General features: G+C 36.2%; 1 protein-coding gene across 1 annotated transcript in view; it reads left to right on the top strand.

The window, feature by feature from the left end:
- The window catches only part of lrp1bb (low density lipoprotein receptor-related protein 1Bb), a 308,255-nt gene that overhangs the window by 175,639 nt on the left and 112,360 nt on the right, over positions 1–20,256 (top strand). The window contains exons 14-21 of the mRNA XM_084421996.1: positions 1,183–1,372; positions 3,528–3,650; positions 4,254–4,394; positions 6,339–6,464; positions 8,115–8,231; positions 13,447–13,527; positions 15,527–15,697; positions 18,269–18,448. Coding sequence (XP_084278122.1) covers positions 1,183–1,372; positions 3,528–3,650; positions 4,254–4,394; positions 6,339–6,464; positions 8,115–8,231; positions 13,447–13,527; positions 15,527–15,697; positions 18,269–18,448 — 1,129 coding nt within the window. The remainder of the gene's footprint in view (positions 1–1,182; positions 1,373–3,527; positions 3,651–4,253; positions 4,395–6,338; positions 6,465–8,114; positions 8,232–13,446; positions 13,528–15,526; positions 15,698–18,268; positions 18,449–20,256) is intronic.

The raw sequence follows: 20,256 nt of genomic DNA, 5'->3' as shown, positions 1-20,256 counted from the left end.
ATGGGAAAGTCTCTTCAAGTAACGTTGACCACAGACTTTATTTTACTTAGATCGAAAACCACTTTATAAAAACCCATTAGAAATTCCTGAGGGAACCCATGGCAAATTAGACTTCTGGATAGGCCCACGAATTGATGTAATGATTGAAGAGCTCTATTATTGAGACAAACTTTGACAGAATAAACAAGCTTTAAAATGTATGATGAATGCATAGCTTGGATTAATTTGGTCTTACAAGAATGAATTTAATGTGAAATGAGAGTGCAGGTTGAGAGTTTGCTTGGCACACTGTATCTTTGAAGCATTGAAACATTGTTCAATGTTTCATCCGTTCAAGTTCATCCATCAAGCCATTAGATATTAACCCTTAAATACATTGTTTCACCAATCTATATCTAACACAGATGGATCTATACCTGTCGTGATAATATAAAACTCTCCTGATATTAGAGTAACAATTACAGAAGAATAAAATAAAGCCTATTTTGTTACCTTTTGGAGCTTGGAATGGTTCACTTTGACCAGATATTTTATAACATCATCACTATCATCGTCAAAGCTCATTTCAGTACATTTAGCATCTGGCTCATATTTGCCATCTCAAACATATTTTCTCAAATCTATCATTTTCAACATCTTCTAAATCAATATTTTGATTGCTGACAGCTTCTTCACCAGATCCACCATCAAGTAACAGTGACGCTAATATTTGATTGCGTTCCGTTCTTGCTCTGCAGTAAATCACTGAGCCATTTCAAGATTTGCTGATGATACTTCCTATTCATTTGTTTTCTGCCTGCGGTAACTATGAGTGAAACATCACTTTATCATTGTGTATCAGACATTGCCACCTTGTGGAATAAAGGTGAATTGCACTTATTCAGTCATCAAAGATTCAATTATTGTTGCACAGAAATGTATTACTTGCACTGTTACACACCTCGGGTCTTTAGCGACCCTATACAATTTTTACCGAAATGAATTGGAAAACAGGCATTGTTTTATAATTTTCTTTTCTTTCTTGTTATATTGTTTATAATGAATTGATTGAGGAATACTAAGAAGGTCACCAAATACCTGAGGTATGCGTTTTAGGGTTAAAGAGAAAAAAAGATTTATCCTCTGCCACAGTTGTCACAACAGTACATGGTAATATATATATTTTCTGTTTTTTCACTGTAGGTTGTGTACAGTGGCAGGCAACTCAATCACCCGTTTGGGATTGCACAGTACCAAAATTCCATCTTCTGGACAGAGTATATGAACGCTTCCATCTTCCAACTGGATCTGGTCTCTGGTGAAGTCATTCTGCTGAGAAGTGAAAGACCCCCTCTGTTTGGGCTCCGAGTATATGATGCACAAAGCCAGCTGGGTAAAGTCACTTTAACTCTAAAAGAAAAGTTAAAGATTACAGAATGACGAAATTTTTATCTTCTTTTAAATAATGTTTTAATGAATAATGTCCGGGATTTCTCTTTTTCCTTTTTAATTCATACAGGTAAGTTGGAATTTAAATTGAATTGGCCACAACATAGAGGAATTTGATTTGCAGTGACAGGAAGATGAATTTACTGGATTGAAATTCAAAGAAATTCATCTAATTTTGTTTGTTGGCAGAGCAGGTAACTTCAACTTTATGGTCTCTATCCTGAAAGCCTGGTTACATTTTGAAGACTTTGGAGTATATTAAAGCATTCTGGGAAATTAATTGTTTTTCCACTATGACAAAAAAAAAAAAAAAAAGAGTTAATTTATTAATCAGCATTACTGTTCAAAAGTTTGGGCTCTGGAAGATTTTTTTTTTAAAGTATATATTATTGAGTAAGGATGCATTAAATTGATTAAATGTTACAGTAAAGAGAATTCAAATGTTGCAAAGATTTTTATTTCAAATAAATACTATTCTTTTTCATTTTCGATTCATTAAAGAATCTTGAAAACAATCTATCATGGTTTCCAGAAAAATAGTAAGCAGCACATTAGGGGTGGGTGATATGACCAAAATATTATATCACGAAATTAGTCGTTTTATTTTATTTCACAATAACGATATACATCATAAAGTTATGTTTTGCTTTAAATAAGGTTTTTATGCTGTCAACATTTGTGATACCATGACATTTTCATAATTCTCATCACCAATTTCAATATCCAGAAAAAAAATAACTAAAGCCTAATAACTAAGTAAAAGCTTACTCTTATTGCACTTCAATGGTTTAAAATCACTTGTTTTAAAACAACAATGCTTATAATGCATGCAAATGAAAAGCAAATAAGAGACTCCTTTCAAGAATAATATAAAATCTTTCCGACCCCAAACGTTGGATGAATATTGTGATGAATTGAATACACAAAAGACTCTGGTGGAAAAATGTTTCACATATTACATAGGCTAGTGCATTCTTTCAGAAAATTCATAATAAATTACTTTTCCTTTTTACACACAGCAAAACTATTACAGATTTCCATGGCTTCAACTTTGATTAGCATAGACCCAACTGCAGAGCAGGAGCCGTACTGTTGAGTGGGTGGGTTTAATCTGGTGAAGTGGGGGCTAAAGCTCTGTTTAGAATGTTTAACTCTGTGTGGATGTCTGAGGTAAGGAGGGTTGATTACTGTCATCCTCCCTCATAAGTGCCAGTCACAACAGGTAGAGGGAGGGACACTTCTCAGCGGGGCCCTTGCGCACGCAGACGAGCAGCACAGAGAACACAGGAGCGCGTTCGGCTCCCACACGTTTCATCTCTTACTTACCTGAGGGTGGTGCGTTTTCAGGGGAGCAGGCGGTGTGCCGCATGTCAGAGAGACTCACTCTTTTGAGAAAGACGACAAAGGCAGCTGGGACCAGCAGACTTATATCATGTTTTAAATATTCTCATCTTGACATCCAACTCTCTAAACACTGAGATTTGTGACGGGTGAGGGTGTCCCGTTATGTCATGTATGCATTTCCTACCTCCAAAAAATATGGGCTTTTTGACAGTCTACATTCTCAGCAGAAGACAAATTTCTCCAAAGTGCTTGTCGGGAAAAAGATTAATTGTGTTTCCGCTTTTTGGAATACCTCAGATTGGCCATTACAAAGCGGTTTTTATCTCATTGGTTCAGGCAATGCCTTTCGACCACTCTCTAAATGAAACCTTATTATTGTCCCCATGCCTCAACTTAATAAGTGACAGTTTTCTCACAAAACTGTGTTTTTCTCCACTCCTCCCCCTTCGTAGGTGCCATTGCCCACACAACGAATTATGTCAGTGAAAGGAAAAGAGTGTCAAATGGCTCTCTTCTCCAGTGTTTCCCATAATTTACTTGACATGTGATTAAAAATAATGCCCCCGTGTTCCACCGACATCCCAGAAGAGCAGGAAATTGGTTCTGAGTGGGCAGTGAAGAAGAACTTTATGTTCTCTGTTTCAAGGAGAGACATTGCTAGAAGCCATAAAGGGATGAACACATAAACAGCTGTCCTGCCAGTGGAAAAGAAGATTTGTAGATATCTGTTGTTTAGTCCTGTGTTTGTTTTTTAGGTGACAATGCCTGCCGGGTGAATTATGGTGGTTGTGGTACCCTCTGCTTGGCCGTCCCGGGAGGCCGAGTGTGCGCATGTGCCGACAACCAGCACCTGGACAAGAACAATGTCACATGTTCTGGTAGGCTTTTAAATGTGTGTGTATATATATATATATAATACATGACAAAAAAGTCTGCGGAGGACTAGGAGAGCCACTTAAAAATAAAATAAAGAAAGAAATCCATTACTAATCCCAGTGCTTATTTATTTTATTTTTATTTATTAGTTTTAAATGCTTTTTTAATGGAATTTAAAAGTTTGCAAATCATTTTATTTTATTTTATTTTATATTTAACTATGCTTTTAAAGATTAATTAAAAAACAATTATTTTTATTAAATTAATTGTGAATTTATTGCTTCATTTTTTTCCTTTTTTTTTTTCAAGCAGCACTCCTTAGTCCCATAGAAGTCATCAGTCACTCAATTACAGACAAGGACAGAATCTGTTTATGCTGCTTTATTATTATTATTATCTTTTTTTTATTATTTTTTTATTCTATTTGTCATGTTGCAATGCTGTAATAAAGAGAAAAGTAACATGCTTGACTCATTTGAAAACGTAACACTAGTATCACGCTCAGACACCACATCACCCCAATGCAGTGTTTGATTATATTTTCCTTGAAGTTCTTCCCCTTGAATTAAGGTTTCCTAAAGTTTTTTTTTCTTTTTTTTCTGAAGACTCTGCAGGTCAAGAGGAGCCCCAGCGGTGCATAAATGATGAGTTTCAGTGCAGGAACTGGCGCTGCATAAGAGCCAATTGGATTTGTGATGGAGATGATGACTGTTTAGATGGCAGTGATGAGGAGGCCCAAATATGCTGTATGTACTTTGTTTTCTTCCTCCCTGACTGGGACGTATAATCCCTGTTTTGCCTGCTTTACTGAACCATCAAACCTCTGTGACCTCAAGCTGTGTCATTTAGCATGCACACAGTGTCATATATGCCTGTGATGTATGACTCAATACAGAATTTTTCCTTTTGTACAGGTATCACAGGTGTCATCCATTTTATAATGACCTAGTAACAAGATGAACACTGCAACAATGTTAATTTATCTTATTTATTTTATTAATGTTTTTTTTTTATGTATCTTATGCTCACCAAGGCTGCATTTATTTGATCAAATACATTAATATTGTGAAATATTATTATATTTTAAAATAGCTGTTTTCTATTTTAAAACATAATTTATTCCTGTAATGGCAAAGCTGAATTTTCAGCATCATTATACAGTATATGCTGATTTAGTTCTTAATAAAAATGTCTTATTATCAATGTTGCAAACAGTTGTAATGCTTAATATTTTTTGTGTAAACCATGAAACTTTTTTTTCCATATTGATGAATAGAAAGTTCAAAAGAACAGTTCATTTGAAATATCACTGAACCTACAAATTTTAACAGTAGGGTTTGTGTGTAAATACATTTCAAAAAACACTTTTTTTTTCACCTAGAAGTTGTCATTGTTTTGTAAAGAGAGAAGCCTCAAGGTGATACAAAAGCATGAAAGTATCAAAGGTTTAATGTATACAGTGGTCCAATATACTATGGCAAGCCGTTTTAACATTTAATCTTTAAAACCTACTAGTATCTATTTTCATGCTACTAGTACTTCTACTACTTTTTTAGATACTAGTTTCTATTCCATTAAGTACTAGTGCCTATTCTTTAGATAATGTACTAAGTTATGTTATATATTATATGTTATATATTATGTTATACTAATTATGTACCAAGTACTAGTAGCATGGAAATAGATACTAGTAGGTTTTAAGGATTAAATGTTAAAACGGCTTGCTTTAAATATACAGTTTAGTGGTCATTATGCAAACATTTTTAAATCCACAATGCCCCAAATTGGCCAGTCAAAATCAATAATTCCAGAGAGCTATATAATAATTAAATGATATTATGCTGATAAAATATATACTCTAGCTTGAATTGCATTGGATAAAAGCATCTACGTACAGTAAATGTGCACAAGCAGGCTGTTTGCATATAATTTGTTGAAAATTAACAAGTTGCTAATTGACATCTCAGAAAAAAAAAAAAAAAAAAAAGCATTATCAACGCCTGTATCAAAGTTTTCTCCCACGCACTGCATCCCACTGCACAATCTGCTCATGAGCTAATCGATAAGATAAGCACCCTGTTAAAACGTTGGGGACTGAGTCATTTTTCACTATGAGAAATACTTTAACGTGATGTTCTGCCAGAATTATCAGAATTGCAAAATCAATTTTCTGCTCCGCTGGGATGTCCTATAGTTTAATATGCCTGAAACGTTATTGCCTGATCCCACTTGAATCCGGTTTTCCATTTCATCTGTTACTCATTGTCTGGTGGGTACGCGTTGAGTATCCAGGGTTGTGAGTAATGGTAGGTTCTATTATTAAATAGAGCAAACAGTAGAGGAAAACACAGGCAGTACTTTAAATAAACTCAAACGCCTGAGGGCAAATGCATATTTTTGAGATAAATGTGAAGCTAGCTCAGGAGAATAGATGAATAGCACAATGAAAAGTGCTGTGTCAAAGCAAAAGAAGAGTATTATGCATATGAACTCACTTATTTGTAGAGTGGGCTGTCAGCAGTATAACAAAACATGTCATCCCCCCCAACCCCCCTCCCCAAAGAAAATAACAAATATATGTCAAGTTTGCAAATTGTTTATGTTCTTAGATAAAACATGTACTTTTTTTGAGCAAAACATTTCCTTTTTGACATGTGATTTATTGTTTTTGCTTCCATTGTTCTTTCCAGCTAACCACAGTTGCCCGATTGACCAGTTCAAATGTCCCAATAACCGCTGCATTCCTAAGAGGTGGCTTTGTGATGGAACCAATGACTGTGGAGATAATGAAGATGAGTCTAATAAAACATGCTCAGGTAGATCTCTACTCCCTCATACATAACAGATTCACCCATCAACATCTGCCAGTTATACTGTACCACTAAGTCATTCTACATACATTGTGGTATTTTCATTTCAGAAATAAAACTTATCACTGGGTAACCCAAATTATTGGGTATGTATTGAGTCATTGAGAATATGGTCATGCAAAATAAGGCATTAATATGTGCTTTATAAGTAATAAACAGCTAATATCCTAGTAATATGCATGCTGATATGCAACTATTTAATAGTGAGATTTGGACCCTAAACTACAGTGTTACCAACATCTTTTGCTTTGAAGTAGTGACATGCATATTTTCATGTTTTAAGAGGCTTTCAGAATTAAAATAGCAATGCAAATATTTATTCTAAGATCATACTGTACATACTATTTCAGGTTACAGTTAAAAATGTTTTAAAACACGGTTTTCAGTAGAAATTATGAATATTTCAGTTTTTGTTTGCCATTGAGAAGCAAGTGACAGCATCGGCCTCTGCAATAGTGATTTACCATTTTTGAAATGTTTGCTTGTTTATTTCATTGCTGATTCTCATTTCGAGCTACCTTCTTAGTTACTATAATAGGGCAAGGAGCATTGACTTTCTATAGGGAGCTTGATAATCGATAAGTATGTTTATGCAACGAAGTGAACTTTCTTTTCCCCAAACTCTTTCTAACTAGAGTAACACCTGGCCTGTTTCCAGAAGTTAACACTCTTTCACTACTTTAAGTGCTGTAAGATCAATGGAAAGGAAGAACCGATGTGATAAATGCTGTCAACAGTCTGACATCCCTCTGATAAAGCCGGAGACGGCTCAGGCCTTTGTTGACTTGGCAAAGCGATGTGGAACACAAGTGATTATACTGAATCAGTGAGGAGCTGAAATTGACAGCAGATGTTAAAGCGATTTAATATTTCATGATTCAAGATGATCTGAAGCAGAGAATTGCTTGAATTGGCTGTAAAATAGTCTCTGGCGTATCAATGAAATTTTGATCAGTAAGCTCTGAATTAAATGATTGCCTTTCGGTGGGACTAATTCCTGGAGTCACACATCAGACTAAACCATCTTAAAGAAATTATCCTTAGACTTAAATTGATTACCTCATATGTGTGTGTTCAAACTCTGTCCACTGGGATTAGAAATCAAGAACTGGTGCAAGATTGATTGATTGACCGATTGATTGACTGATTGGTTGATTCATTCATTCATTCATTCATTCATTCATTCATTCATTCATTCATTCATTCATTCATTCATTCATTCATTCAGTCAGTCAGTCAGTCAGTCATTCATTCATTCAGTCAGTCAGTCATTCAGTCATTCATTCATTCATTCATTATGGTTAATGCCATTCATTCGATAATGGTTTTGCTTTTCTTTGTTTGTCATTTTTTCCAAGAATTATATTTATTATTATTGTTCTATTGAAACAATCTGTTCTCTAAATATTTTCTAAATATATTTGCTCAAAATAGCTAAAATAATATTTAATGGAATCATTTAGTGGAATTGAAATACACTCATTAGAATCTTTGCGATTTGCATCTTTGGTGGCCACTGCTAAAAACTCTGAATGTAATAATTAATCAGATTATCTTGTTCCCTTTTTTTTCTTTTTTTTTTTTTCTTGTCTTTAGCCCAGCCATGTCGGGCTGGTCAGTTCACCTGTGGTAATGGTCGCTGTGTACCAGAAGCGTGGCGCTGCGATCAAGATGATGATTGCGGAGACATGTCAGACGAGTCCACGTCCTGTGGTGAGTCACTGTCTTACTAGCTAATTGGCTTGGCAAATTTCACTGTGGTATAACTGGTGAATCTGTCAGTACTGTCATCATCAACCTGCCTTACTTTGGAATAGTGTCTTTCTTTCCTTTTCCACGAACATACAGCAGTGCCACTGCTTTTGTCAAATCTGACCCCATTAAATGCATCTCTGCAACCAAACAAATTGAAAACAAACCAGGGAATAGGAGTAACAAACCTAGGAATAAGGCCATAACAAAGACTACAATGTGCCTTGTTTGTTGTGGACAGGTTATTTGCATGTACATAGTCAGTTTGGCTCTCAAATCACTGGTAACACTAACACAGCTACATGTCAATGCTCAAGGTCGAGTGCAATGTTAACCATGCACATTCTTCCAGCCCTCGAGTCTGCTTTTAGAAGCAGAAAGGAAATGGGAATTAAACTTAGATGCAAGAGCTTTTAAGAGTGTGGCCGTAATACAAATCAGAAATGATCTGATGTTAAAAGCTCACCATAACTGCATCCCAGACTCTGAAAACAAATGGAAGAAAATGACACAGTGGCTTTGAGAGGAAATGACCCAGGAAAGTTACTACTGTGAACTCCCACAGTTAAATGACTATTCAGAACAGAACGTAAATTTTGGAAATGCTGGGTTAGACAGGTAGCACTTTGAGGAGTCTCTTATCACTCCAGCAATCTCAGTCAAGAAACATTTCATTATCATCAGTCCTCCTTATGGAAGGAGGCACAGAGTATGATTTTCCCCCCTTTATACTTTAAATAAATACAACTTAATTATACTTCTATAAGTTTGCTTTAGGGAATTTCTTCGGTACTTAGTTTATTTCACTGTTAAAGGTGCTGGTGTCATTTTCTTTCCTTAAGCCAGACACTAATCTGACTAAACTAAACCATTTTAAAATTCTGGACAGTTATATTATATATGTTTTTTTCCTTTTTACATGTCAGTCTCATACCATCACTAGCTCTCTCTCATGAGAATTGGTTCACATCCTGTTTTCTGTTGACTATGCACAAAAATCAACATTCAAGCATGTCATGCATTGTTTCCCTAGGGTCCCTATACATTTATATGTGTATTTAAAAGGTCTGTGTAAATGCATCTTTTCATGGTATCATGGTTTCATATCACTTCTCCTTCCTGTCATTTTTACTCCCTTGAAAACAAAATTTAAATTCTAACACTTTTCATGCTGTGCAGTAAATGTAACTTTCTGGGTTTCTGTCACCAAATGCTGCAAATTGCTCAAAGTGCCATTGTCTTGGTTACCTCTGCTGTGTCTTCGGCTGCCTCAGTACACTCTTTCACAAACACTCCCAGTGTAAGCAGTAATTAGAGTGCATGCCTGACTTCATTTAATCATAATCAAGCTGGGCCGAAAGACGGAACTTCACTGGCTTTCACAACTGCACTGCGCACAACACGTTTAAAACACAGTGACGCTCAGCTTGCTGTGTGCTAATTACCATTCTCAACACATTTCAAAGCTTTTAAAATATGGTTTGCCTTCTTACAATATTGGTATTCCTGTGCAGATGTGGCATTAGCGATCACTACCAAAAAAAAACAGGAATAGTTCATCCAAATATGAGCAGTTTGTCATCATTTACTCACCCTCGTGTCTTTCTAACTTTGAGGTTTTTTTTTTTATTTTTATTTTTTTTATTGGTGTTTCCCATGCATTGAAAGTGGATAGTCCATAAAGTCATTTGCTATGTCTCTTTAGTATTTCTATACAACGACAAAATGCAGATCTTTTTTTTTACCATTCAAAATTACGAAAAATGTTATGCTGATATGTGGTCTTTGACACATATTGTGTGTGTGACATATTGGTTGTGTGACAGTCAGGTTGAGCCTAATGTTTCTCCGATTCAAAAGAAACAATGTGTGGGATCTATTATCAAAGTAATCAAAATATCATAAATACATTTTAATTTTGTTATTATTATAAAACTGTATTATTAATAAATGTACGTAATGTAGCCTATATATTGTGGTATTTCTATGTATATACTATTTAAATATCATTAATATACATTTTAAAATTTAGTCATATTTTTTAAACCCTTTTCTTAATTTTACTTTTGCCGTAGTTTTGTCTTAGGGTAGAGTAGTAAAAATAACTCTAGATGAATAAATGGGATCATGGATGGGGAAAATGGTAGCCTGGCTAGCCTAGATGTTGGGTCTGGGAACTCACCATTGGCAGGGCGCAATCCGAGGTGCGGGATAAACGGTTGTCTTTCAAATTCCCCCTGCACGCAATAGGATAGCGCTACAACCAACCAGAACGTTTTACCACCAGCGGAGCTAGTTGATAGATTAAACTTTTGCCGTATCTGGTCGGCAAAACTACAAACACATCTTACTTTTTTAAGAATGACTTAAGTGCCGTTCTTTGTTCTTTTCTCAAAGAAAAGCTTAACTCCAAGTCCTCTAGAGTCGCGGCCAAAGCCGATTTGAAAGACCGCTGTTCGCCAGCAGCAGCCATTCTTTGTTTTCAAGTAGCAGGGAATTCACACGGAACCGTCACAACTCTGCCGTCATTATGTTAAGCCCGCCCACCGACTCTATACACGATGTGATTGGCCTGACTAGAGTTTGGTTTTACCAGCTCGAAAGTCAACGGAGAGTTGCTAGACTACCCTGGCTGCAAAATAAAATTTGCTGCCGCTAGTGTGCGTCTAGATTTCTAGGCTAGGAAAATGGTACTATGAATTTAAAACCGCATGTAGTTTTAATTTAACGTAGAAATTGTTGCTGCTGTTTTATTTAATAGACAACACTGGCTTGTTGAAGGTCCTATCTTGAAGATAGGATTGTATTATAATCTAAAAGATATGAACTTGAACTGCCACTGTTTACTGCACAGATTTTTATAAGTGATTTTTTCCCCCTTCAAATCAGATTTCACTGGGCAGAGAGTTATTACCCCTGCAGTCTCACTTCTTGTTGTTGAACCTGATCTATTGTGAAAACAGGATGTTTAAAGTAGTAATTGCCAAAGTCAGGGGACTGGAACACTCTGTTGTGAAATTTAGAAGTGGGATTTACTGCTGTCAACAATAACAGCAGCATGTTCTGGGAATAAATGTTCAAATAAAACTTTTTTTTTTAAATGTTTATTTGTTGACTCAACTGTAATCTTGACATGTAACCGTCTTCTACTAGATTAGCAACACTTCGAATGATGTGCTTTCCAATGACTTCTAAGAGTTCCTATTTGTGCCGGCAAAGGTTTTATTTGTGAGGGGGGAAAAAAACAATTCCCTAAAAGTAATTTTCTCTGGGAAGCCCTTGGGATCTGTTATTTCTGAAATCTCACGTGCTCAGTTTACTGCTGTTCATGTTTTGGAGATGTAACCCAGTGGAGCAGAATTGCATCTAAAAATGGTGAATGATGCCTACGCACATATTCAAGCAATTCTTGCTTAATTCAGTATTACTTTTAACAGGTTCTAATCCAATTACTATATTATGGCCATCATTTGATGCCAGTTTAATTGTTCTGTAATAAAGCAACATCAAAATGCTTAAACTTCAAAGTGTCCTAAGCATGCATTTTAATGCATTTTGTTCTTAGATGGACTCTCCACTTCCACACACACACACACACACACACACACACACCCCTAAACCTAGCCATCACAGAAAACTTTATGCATTTTTTGATTTTCAAAACACTTAATTTATTATGATTTATAAGCTGTTTTCCTCATAGGGACCAAACAAATGTCTCCATAAAGTCCAAATGTACTGGTATTACTATCCTTGTGGGGACATTTGGCCCCTATAAGGTAGGGAATACCAGGTACACACACACACACACACACACCATGTTTTATGGGGACACCATTGATGTTTGCAGCACCATATTTGAGTCAAATGACCAGAGTTACCCCCTCATTGCTGAAAATGTATAATGTATAGCAATTCAGTAAAAAGGCTATCTTATTAATAAAAGTCATGGGGCAGCCTTAATAAGTTTCTGTGCTCCTGAATGCTTCTTTATGTGCAGTGTGATCTCTGTGTTAAATGAAAGCAGTGCATGAATAGAATGGTGAGGACTGACTTGAACTACCTGAGCATTAAACTGTTTTAATACACACCTTCCAGCCAATCAGAATCAAGTATTCAGACAGACCATTGTGTATATATATATATATATATATATATATATATATATATATATATATATATATATATCTGGTAACGCATCGTCTTGATTCAAATACTTTCTTTTTAGCATTTCATATGTAAATGTATGAACTGCAATCTATTCTATAACAAGAAGCTTGCTCATTTAGTCCCTTCAAGCCATGTGGGGTTTCTTGACTGAGCTGAGAGACACTTTAAAGAGAAACAGATGTTGTTCCTCCACTGTGTGTCATGTCACTATTCCTAACATGCTAATGAGCTCTAGTGTATTCATGAAAAGGTATAACGCAGTACGAGACAAGATATTTATGTTCATAAGCTCGTGCAGATTGCATTCATCAAAAAACTTGTAAATGTGCTGGTGCTTTTTTCCATAGTAAGTCATCTTTATCTTTAAAAAAGAAAAATCCATTTTTACCAAAGGGATCATGATCCACAGGTTAATAGCAAAACCTGCTGTAACTCATAATGTTTGAAACAATAACCTTTTGATATCTTTAAATCAACGCTAGTGAAGCGCACAAACCGTGCTATCACATCGCTGGTGTGTTATTGCTTCCTGGTGAGCTCTTATTGCCTCTGACTGTTTTCCACTGCATCTGTGAGGTCTCGTTTTCCCTTTGTTTGTGATTTCTTTTCATTAACCTTAGCTAGAAAATAGCAATAATTCACTGTGACATTTTGCATGACCTTCAGGGTGTCGTGGTTTCCGCAATACTAGCACTAAACCCCAGCAGTATGACTTTTGTGTAAAAAAAAAAAAAATGCTGCAAGAGAATAGTTACAGGTTCACATTCGCCCCCAAACTTGCAAGAAACTATGAAATTTCCCGAGGACAAAAGAGCCTCCAAATTTAATCTATTAGCATGACAGAGCAATCTGTGCCAGGACAAACTTCTTTTGCAATTTTTCAAAGCTAAATGAAAAATGGGTTTTCTTCTCCGGTGTATCAAAGAGACAATGATGTATTGGATGGGGTTCAAGCGTCAGGGTTTTTGCGGCGAACGTTTCTCACGCTCTTTGTGTCTGCTCACAGCATTCCCAACCTGCGAAGCTCTCAGCCAGTTCAGCTGCGCTAATGGGAGGTGCATTAGCATGAATTGGCATTGTGACTCAGGTAAGTGTATCCAGAAGTAAGAAAATACTTTACCATTTGCTTTACTTGCTCTTCCATTTGGCACTATGATATATTAGCCTATATTCTTGGGAGCTGATAAAAGAAAGCCCAGCACTTTAATTCAATTAAGTCCATTGATCCTACTGTCCAGTCTTTTTTGTTGCACAAGAAATGCATCACATTAATAACCATTAAATATTCACAGATTATTTTATATGAAATATCTCCATTTCAGATCAAGGAGAGTGTAAAATACTGACCTCTATAATTAATTGCCGGCCCTCAAGGTCTGCAATACGTTATTGCCTGAGTGTGGCACTCAGTCAACAGCAATAAAACCTGCTTGTTTTATATGTGTTTTTCTTATTTCTTTCGCTTTCCCTCTTTTTTTCTTTTGTTTCTCAAATGTGATAATTTAGCCAAGGTCAGCATATGGCAGTATTTCTTATCCAGGGTCAGGGCCTTCAGATACCTTGCTGATTTTTCAGGACAAAATGAGGCTTGGCGTAATTCAATGCCCTGAAGACTCTTGTCTGAAAAGCTCCTGTGGTGCTGTCCTCAGTTTTTGTCATTTTAGTTCTTAGTATTGTGCAACAAACCATGAGGCACAACAGGGTTAAAGACCCCCTTAAGGAAAATGTCCCATTTTCTGGTACCAAAGTGTATGATGATCTTAAAATCTATTTATTTTTATTGTATTTTGATGGAGCAACACAGTTTGTGAGACAATACTTGTTTTAAAAAAAGCCCAACCTTATACATTGCTGTTCAAAAGTTAAAGTAAGTATTAGTAGTAGTAGTAGTAGTAGTAGTAGTAGTAGTAGTAGGAGTAGTATTTACGAAATTAACACTTTTATTTAGCATGGAAACATTTAAATGTATCAAAAGTGATAATGTTACAAAAAATGTATATTTCAAATGTGATGTTCAATGAACTTTACATTCATAAATCCCCCAAAAAACATATGGTTTCCACAAAAATATTAAGTAGCACAACTGTTTTCTACATTGATATTAAAAATAAATGTTTCTTGAGCAGCAAAACAGCATATTAGAATGATTTCTGAAGGAGCATGTGACACTGAAGACTGGAGAAAAATTAAATAGAGAACATTTATTTTAAATTGAAATAATATTTCACTATTTTTTTTTTTTTTTTTTTTTTTTTTTTTGATGATCAAAAATGCAGCCTTGGTGAGAAACAATAATACAAATAAAAAATTCTTTCATAAACAATAAAAAAAAAAATCTTACCAACCCTTAAAGGTATAGCGGAGGATCTTTCCGAATTTTAGATAAGAACCGCCCTCTCCACTTTTTGAAAAAATGCACATGCGCAACACTCTACCTGCTCCCGAGAGGGAACGCCTATTAAACGTGTGCGAGGTTCTCCTCGTGCACGCTCTGTTTACAAGTTGCTGTCGGCATCGCTCATACAAGATTACTTTCCAAAAGAAGATTTGCACTTTTTCTCCAAATAGCATGCCAAACTTTACCTGTCGAGTAGAAACTTCGCGACTGAGGCATCAGTGGGAAGCCCAACCTGTGTTTTCAGCGCACGCCATCGTGTAAAACAATCTCCCAAAAACACTCTGATCTTGTTTCTCTCTTCTGAGGCCTTTCTCTTCTTCTCATACAGTTCGTACAAACTTTTTCTCTTGCGACCCTCAGACATTTTCAAAGGACCCGGTGAAACGGCGAGCTTCAATGAATGGCTTAGCTCTAGCTCACCACACATAAACACCTGAAAGTGCGCATGCGCAGAAAACGAAAACTAAGGGACGAGCACGTACGACGGCCTTACGTAAACATATCACCAGAATGATTGACACTTAGGTGGACCAATAGTTTACACTACCCACCCGGAAAAAGAAAATCCTCCGCTATACCTTTAAACATTTGAATGATAGATTATGTGGACACCATACTGTCAAAAGTTCTCTATTGCAAGTAATTCGGATATTAATTGTGCATGACTGTACTGTATTTGTGATTGTAGATGATGATTGTGGAGACAACAGTGATGAAGCAGGCTGCATTCACTCCTGTGCTAATGGCCAGTATAAGTGCACCAGCGGCAGATGTATCCCAGACCACTGGGCCTGCGATGGGGACAATGACTGCGGGGACTTCAGTGATGAAAATGTGACTTGTGCTGGTGTTGCCCCTGGTAGGACATCACCTTTCTCTCTTTGCCCATTTTATAGGGTCCTTTGGGATGTGCATTTAGGTAATTTTGTGCTCGCGGGATGATTCCTGTAAAATCAAGCACTGTCTGCACTTTGGTTGGCTGAGGTATGCATGTGTCAGACGGATATATTTTGCTCTGTGAGCACAATTTTTTAAGCTCTAAAACCTGTATGAAGGCCCCTGCATTTTGTTCCATTTGATCATCTGCACGCCGTCTAGATTTGATTATATTAGATATAACTTTATTGACATTGTGCAAAAATACTGAGTCAGTGAAATATAGGTAGCATCTAATCAGAAGTGCAAATATTAATATAGCATATAAATGAATGATAGTAAACTGCAAATGAGGTGTAAATGGCATTATAGTATTCAGCAAATTATTTGAGTGAAAATCATCATGTGCAGCATCTGTGTACCATCGCTGTCCAAACTGTAATCAAGACCATGAGATGGAGATATTGTCCAATTTGCATTGTCTTTACAACAATCATTGCTGTCATTTCTGAGTACTCGGGTACTTAGTTACAGTGTATGCCATATAAACACATCAGAGTAATCAAAGAGCGTTTAGAGAGGTCGAAATTCCCTGTTACGTTGATTAAAAACGCATTTGTGTTCGTGTCTGTACATGACCAACTTAACCAACCTACGGAGTGGTTTCCAGAGAATCTGTTTAACACGACTAATTAGCAGACTAACAAAGAGCCGAACGATAGCGATCAAGTCAGTGTTGCTTGTAATTGCCTTGGTGCGATGTCCCTAATTTGGGGAACACAAGTTTAAAACTTTCTCTCTTTTCATACACTTGACAGATCTAATCTTATCTGAGCTCACTAGGGAACCACCTTACAGATTTGAATCTTTTAATCTGCTGTAATTACCTCTGAAAGCTGAGGCCAAGTCCTTCAATGCTTTCAGCTCACCAGCTTGTCACAGAAATGTTGGAGCCATTCATCAAACGGGCTCCTGACAGAGGTTCTCGGCTCCTGTCCGTCTCTGAGGGTTTGTTCGGCTCATGTCCTTCCAGCGCAGGGCTCAGATCACTGTATAACACATGCTCTGTATGTGTAAAGTGGAGGATACCTTGGTAACTCTCAGCATTAGCCTTAAGCAAAGCAGGGGGGGGTGTTAGTCTTTAAGGGTTCGTAATGTTACCAGCTGTCTTTTTCAGGAGGCCATTTGTTTTGTTTGATGGCAGTCTGGGGATTGAGGTAGGTTTTGTGTATGTATGAATTTAACTCCTGTCAATAGTCAGGGTTCAGAATGAATCAGAAACTGATATGGCAGGCTACAGTAAAGAAGCCTTTTCTTTTGTGCTTGTCCTAAGAAATTCTCGCCCCTGTCCTTTTCGTTGAAAGCGCCTTCAGTTTCACTTAAATTATTTGCCAGGGTCGGAGAGAATATTTAAATATGTATTAATGTGACAAGAAAAAATATTGAAGTATACTTGATACATCTCAGCCTATTTAACATTATTAAGGCTAGCTGAAGTAATTTGAACTGAAAGCAGAGTAAAAAAAAAAAAAAAAAACGCTTATGAAACATTACTTTCTTCATTTTTTAAAACTTTCTGTTTCTAATACATTCTTAATGGTTCCATAAATTAGTCAAATATTAATTAAGTATTAATTAAATATTGTTAGAAAAGCGTTCTTTCATTCCAAGTTGGTGAAATAATTTCAATATTGTCTTTATTAGAAGCAGCATAAATTCAATAATTGACTTTACATCTTACAATTAGCTATATGTGTTTGAATCACTGAACAGATTCAGAGTCATTTGTTTTATTGACTTAAAAGAACAGACTCATTTGTGCTGTGTTGGATTATGAATTTAAAAATCTTATAGTCAAGTAACAATAGCACCAGCTAAATGTTTAAGTGCCCATAGACTTATTGTTTTGTATGCAATATTTCAGTATTTATTATAATCATTTATCTATGCATATATATATATATATATATTTTTTTTTTTATTAATGTGCCCTCATAATGTTTAATCGAAATTACTTGTCCCACTTGCAACGACTTCTCTTCTCTGATGATGTTTTTCAGCACAAGGGTGGGAAAACCTGTCCTATATCAAACCAGGGGCCTATGATCCAATCAATACCCGATGGACAAAATCAAGTCCCGTCCTACATTTTTTTCTCATTCAACTAGATGTTTCACTCAGATATAGTGAGATTTTCGATTCTACAGCTGGAATTGGACTATACTGGTCATGGTGGTGTATGTTTGATTCACTAAAAAGTACTGACTCATTAAAGTCATTGTTCAAACACTGGTTACGCTGTATGTGTTTGATTCCCTAAAAACATCCAACTCATTAAAGTCATTGTTTGGAACTGGACTACATTGGTCATGCTGTAAGTGTTTAATTCACTAAAAAGATCTGACTCATTAGTGTCATTGTTTCAGGAATTGGACTACTCTGGTCACGCTGTATGTGTTTGATTCACTGAAAAGTAGCAACTCATTAGAGTCATTCAGGAATTGGAGCACCTCAGGCTCAATCTTCTTTCTTTTTTTTTTTTTGTCATGTCCAGCGTTGCCTCCTGTGGAATGCAGTGGAGAGGAGTTTCACTGTCGCGCTGATGGGACCTGCATTCCTGAGCGCTGGCGCTGCGATGGGGATAAAGACTGTGAAGACGGCAGTGATGAAACCAACTGCAAGGGCGTTAAGAGAATATGTGATCCCCAGGCAAAGTTTACCTGCAAAAGCTCAGGTAAGCCTACCAGGTGTTTCTCAGTACCAGTAAGTCTGCTCTGACCTCACTTTTTTTTTAACACTGACCTACTGCTATATTTTCCTCTTGTGTTCAATATAACACATATCAAATGTATTAAATTCTATGAAGCAGTGGGTGATATTTTATGCCATGATGTCATCCTTAAGCTTTCAGTTATCTTTGCCTCTTGCAAATTGAGTCAGATGATAAATCCAGCCTGTTTTTCGTTACATGGTGCAATCCTTTGCAATGTTAGAATTTGTATTTATCCAGAATGACTGAGATGAATGGTGTAACTTGTGAGCTTGAATGGTTTGTATTTCACAGTGATTTCTATTTTGGTAGCAAAGCCATTATTCCATGTTCAGTGTTAGCTATTATGTACAACTAAAAAGGTGAGATATGCAATTTCTGTGCCACTGCCCACTAGCTTCGGTGAATGGAAAATTAAGACATCTCAAGGTTTTCCAAACGTTCCTCGATCTGCTATTGGTCGGTCGAACAGACAGTCCCGCTCTTAAGTCACATCTTTGGTTGAGCCAATGTTGCTGTGTTGGAAAACCTATGAATATTGTTGCTTGCAATCTTTTCATCAGATAAAGCTGCAGAACATGTTGAATGCATTGGGGTGGAAAAATGTCACATCTCACCTCGGCACAAAAATGATTACATTCAGTGTTTCTTTTGAACATATTTTGTTGTAATTTGTATCATCACAATTTTTTTCTCCACTCAGGCCATAGTGAAATCAATCAACATGGGGCTTTTTTGATGTAGCAGTCGCCCTAATTATAAATGATTGCCTTGAAAAGACATCTAGAGCCAAACCATAAAAGAGCTCAAGATTTGTTCGTTGTTTTGTTCCGATCCCTTTTGATGTAAAGAATGTGCTAAAATGCAAAGTGCACCCTTTCCGGACCACTGCACTGCAGACCGAATGCCAAATCCCATATCATTTTGCCAAGCTCAGAAAGTGTGTTGAACTGTTTATTTGATCATAAAGGTAGACTGAACACAAGGAAACCTGACTGCCAACCTGACTGTTTTTAAATCCTGGGTTTTTAGTGTTGCAAAGTGTAAAAGTTTGTGGTTAGTTTTTATTTTTTTATTAAAGTCCCCCTTTAGTCAATAATTTTATCCCTTAATTCTTTGATCACCAAAATGGCATATTTAAAAGGGTTTTTTTGTGTTGCCTTAAATAGCTTGAATGAAATCTACATTACTCAATATCAGAGTCAAACAGCTGCCATCTAAAACTCTGTATTCTTAGAAACGCTTTGAACAACTTAGAACGTCAGTGGAGAAACGCATATAGTTCATCATTACATAAAAAAATACACATAATTCACCCACTATATTGCTAAATGTACCCAATTTTTCATATCAACAGAAAAATATACCAGGATAACCTGGCTTCTCTTGAGACTCCCCTCCTCAACAGTTAATGATATGCTAAAGCCCGGCCACACGTTGACATGATTGGTTACAAGGTAGTTTGTGACGTAAAAAACACAGGCGATTTGAAACTGTCAATGTTTCACTGGCGATTTTTTTCACTTCAGTTTTAAGGAGAAAATGGTGTTGGCTTATGAATTTGCGCATGGTCTGTCTTAAAGCATATAAACACCACAGACAAAAACAACATTAAAAACTTGAATTTCAGGGGGTCTTTAAATGAAAAATGATATTTTACAAATATATTAAAATAGAAAACATTTAACAACATTACTGTTTTTACTGTATTTTTGATCATAAATGCAGCCTTTGTGAGACTTTTTTCAAAAACATAAAAATATCTAACCAAC

The sequence above is a fragment of the Rutilus rutilus genome (assembly GCF_951802725.1).
Source record: "Rutilus rutilus genome assembly, chromosome: 10".
NCBI classification, from domain to species: domain Eukaryota; kingdom Metazoa; phylum Chordata; class Actinopteri; order Cypriniformes; family Leuciscidae; genus Rutilus; species Rutilus rutilus.
Note: the sequence above shows the minus strand (reverse complement) of the source record. Positions and strands in the feature narration are given on the sequence as shown.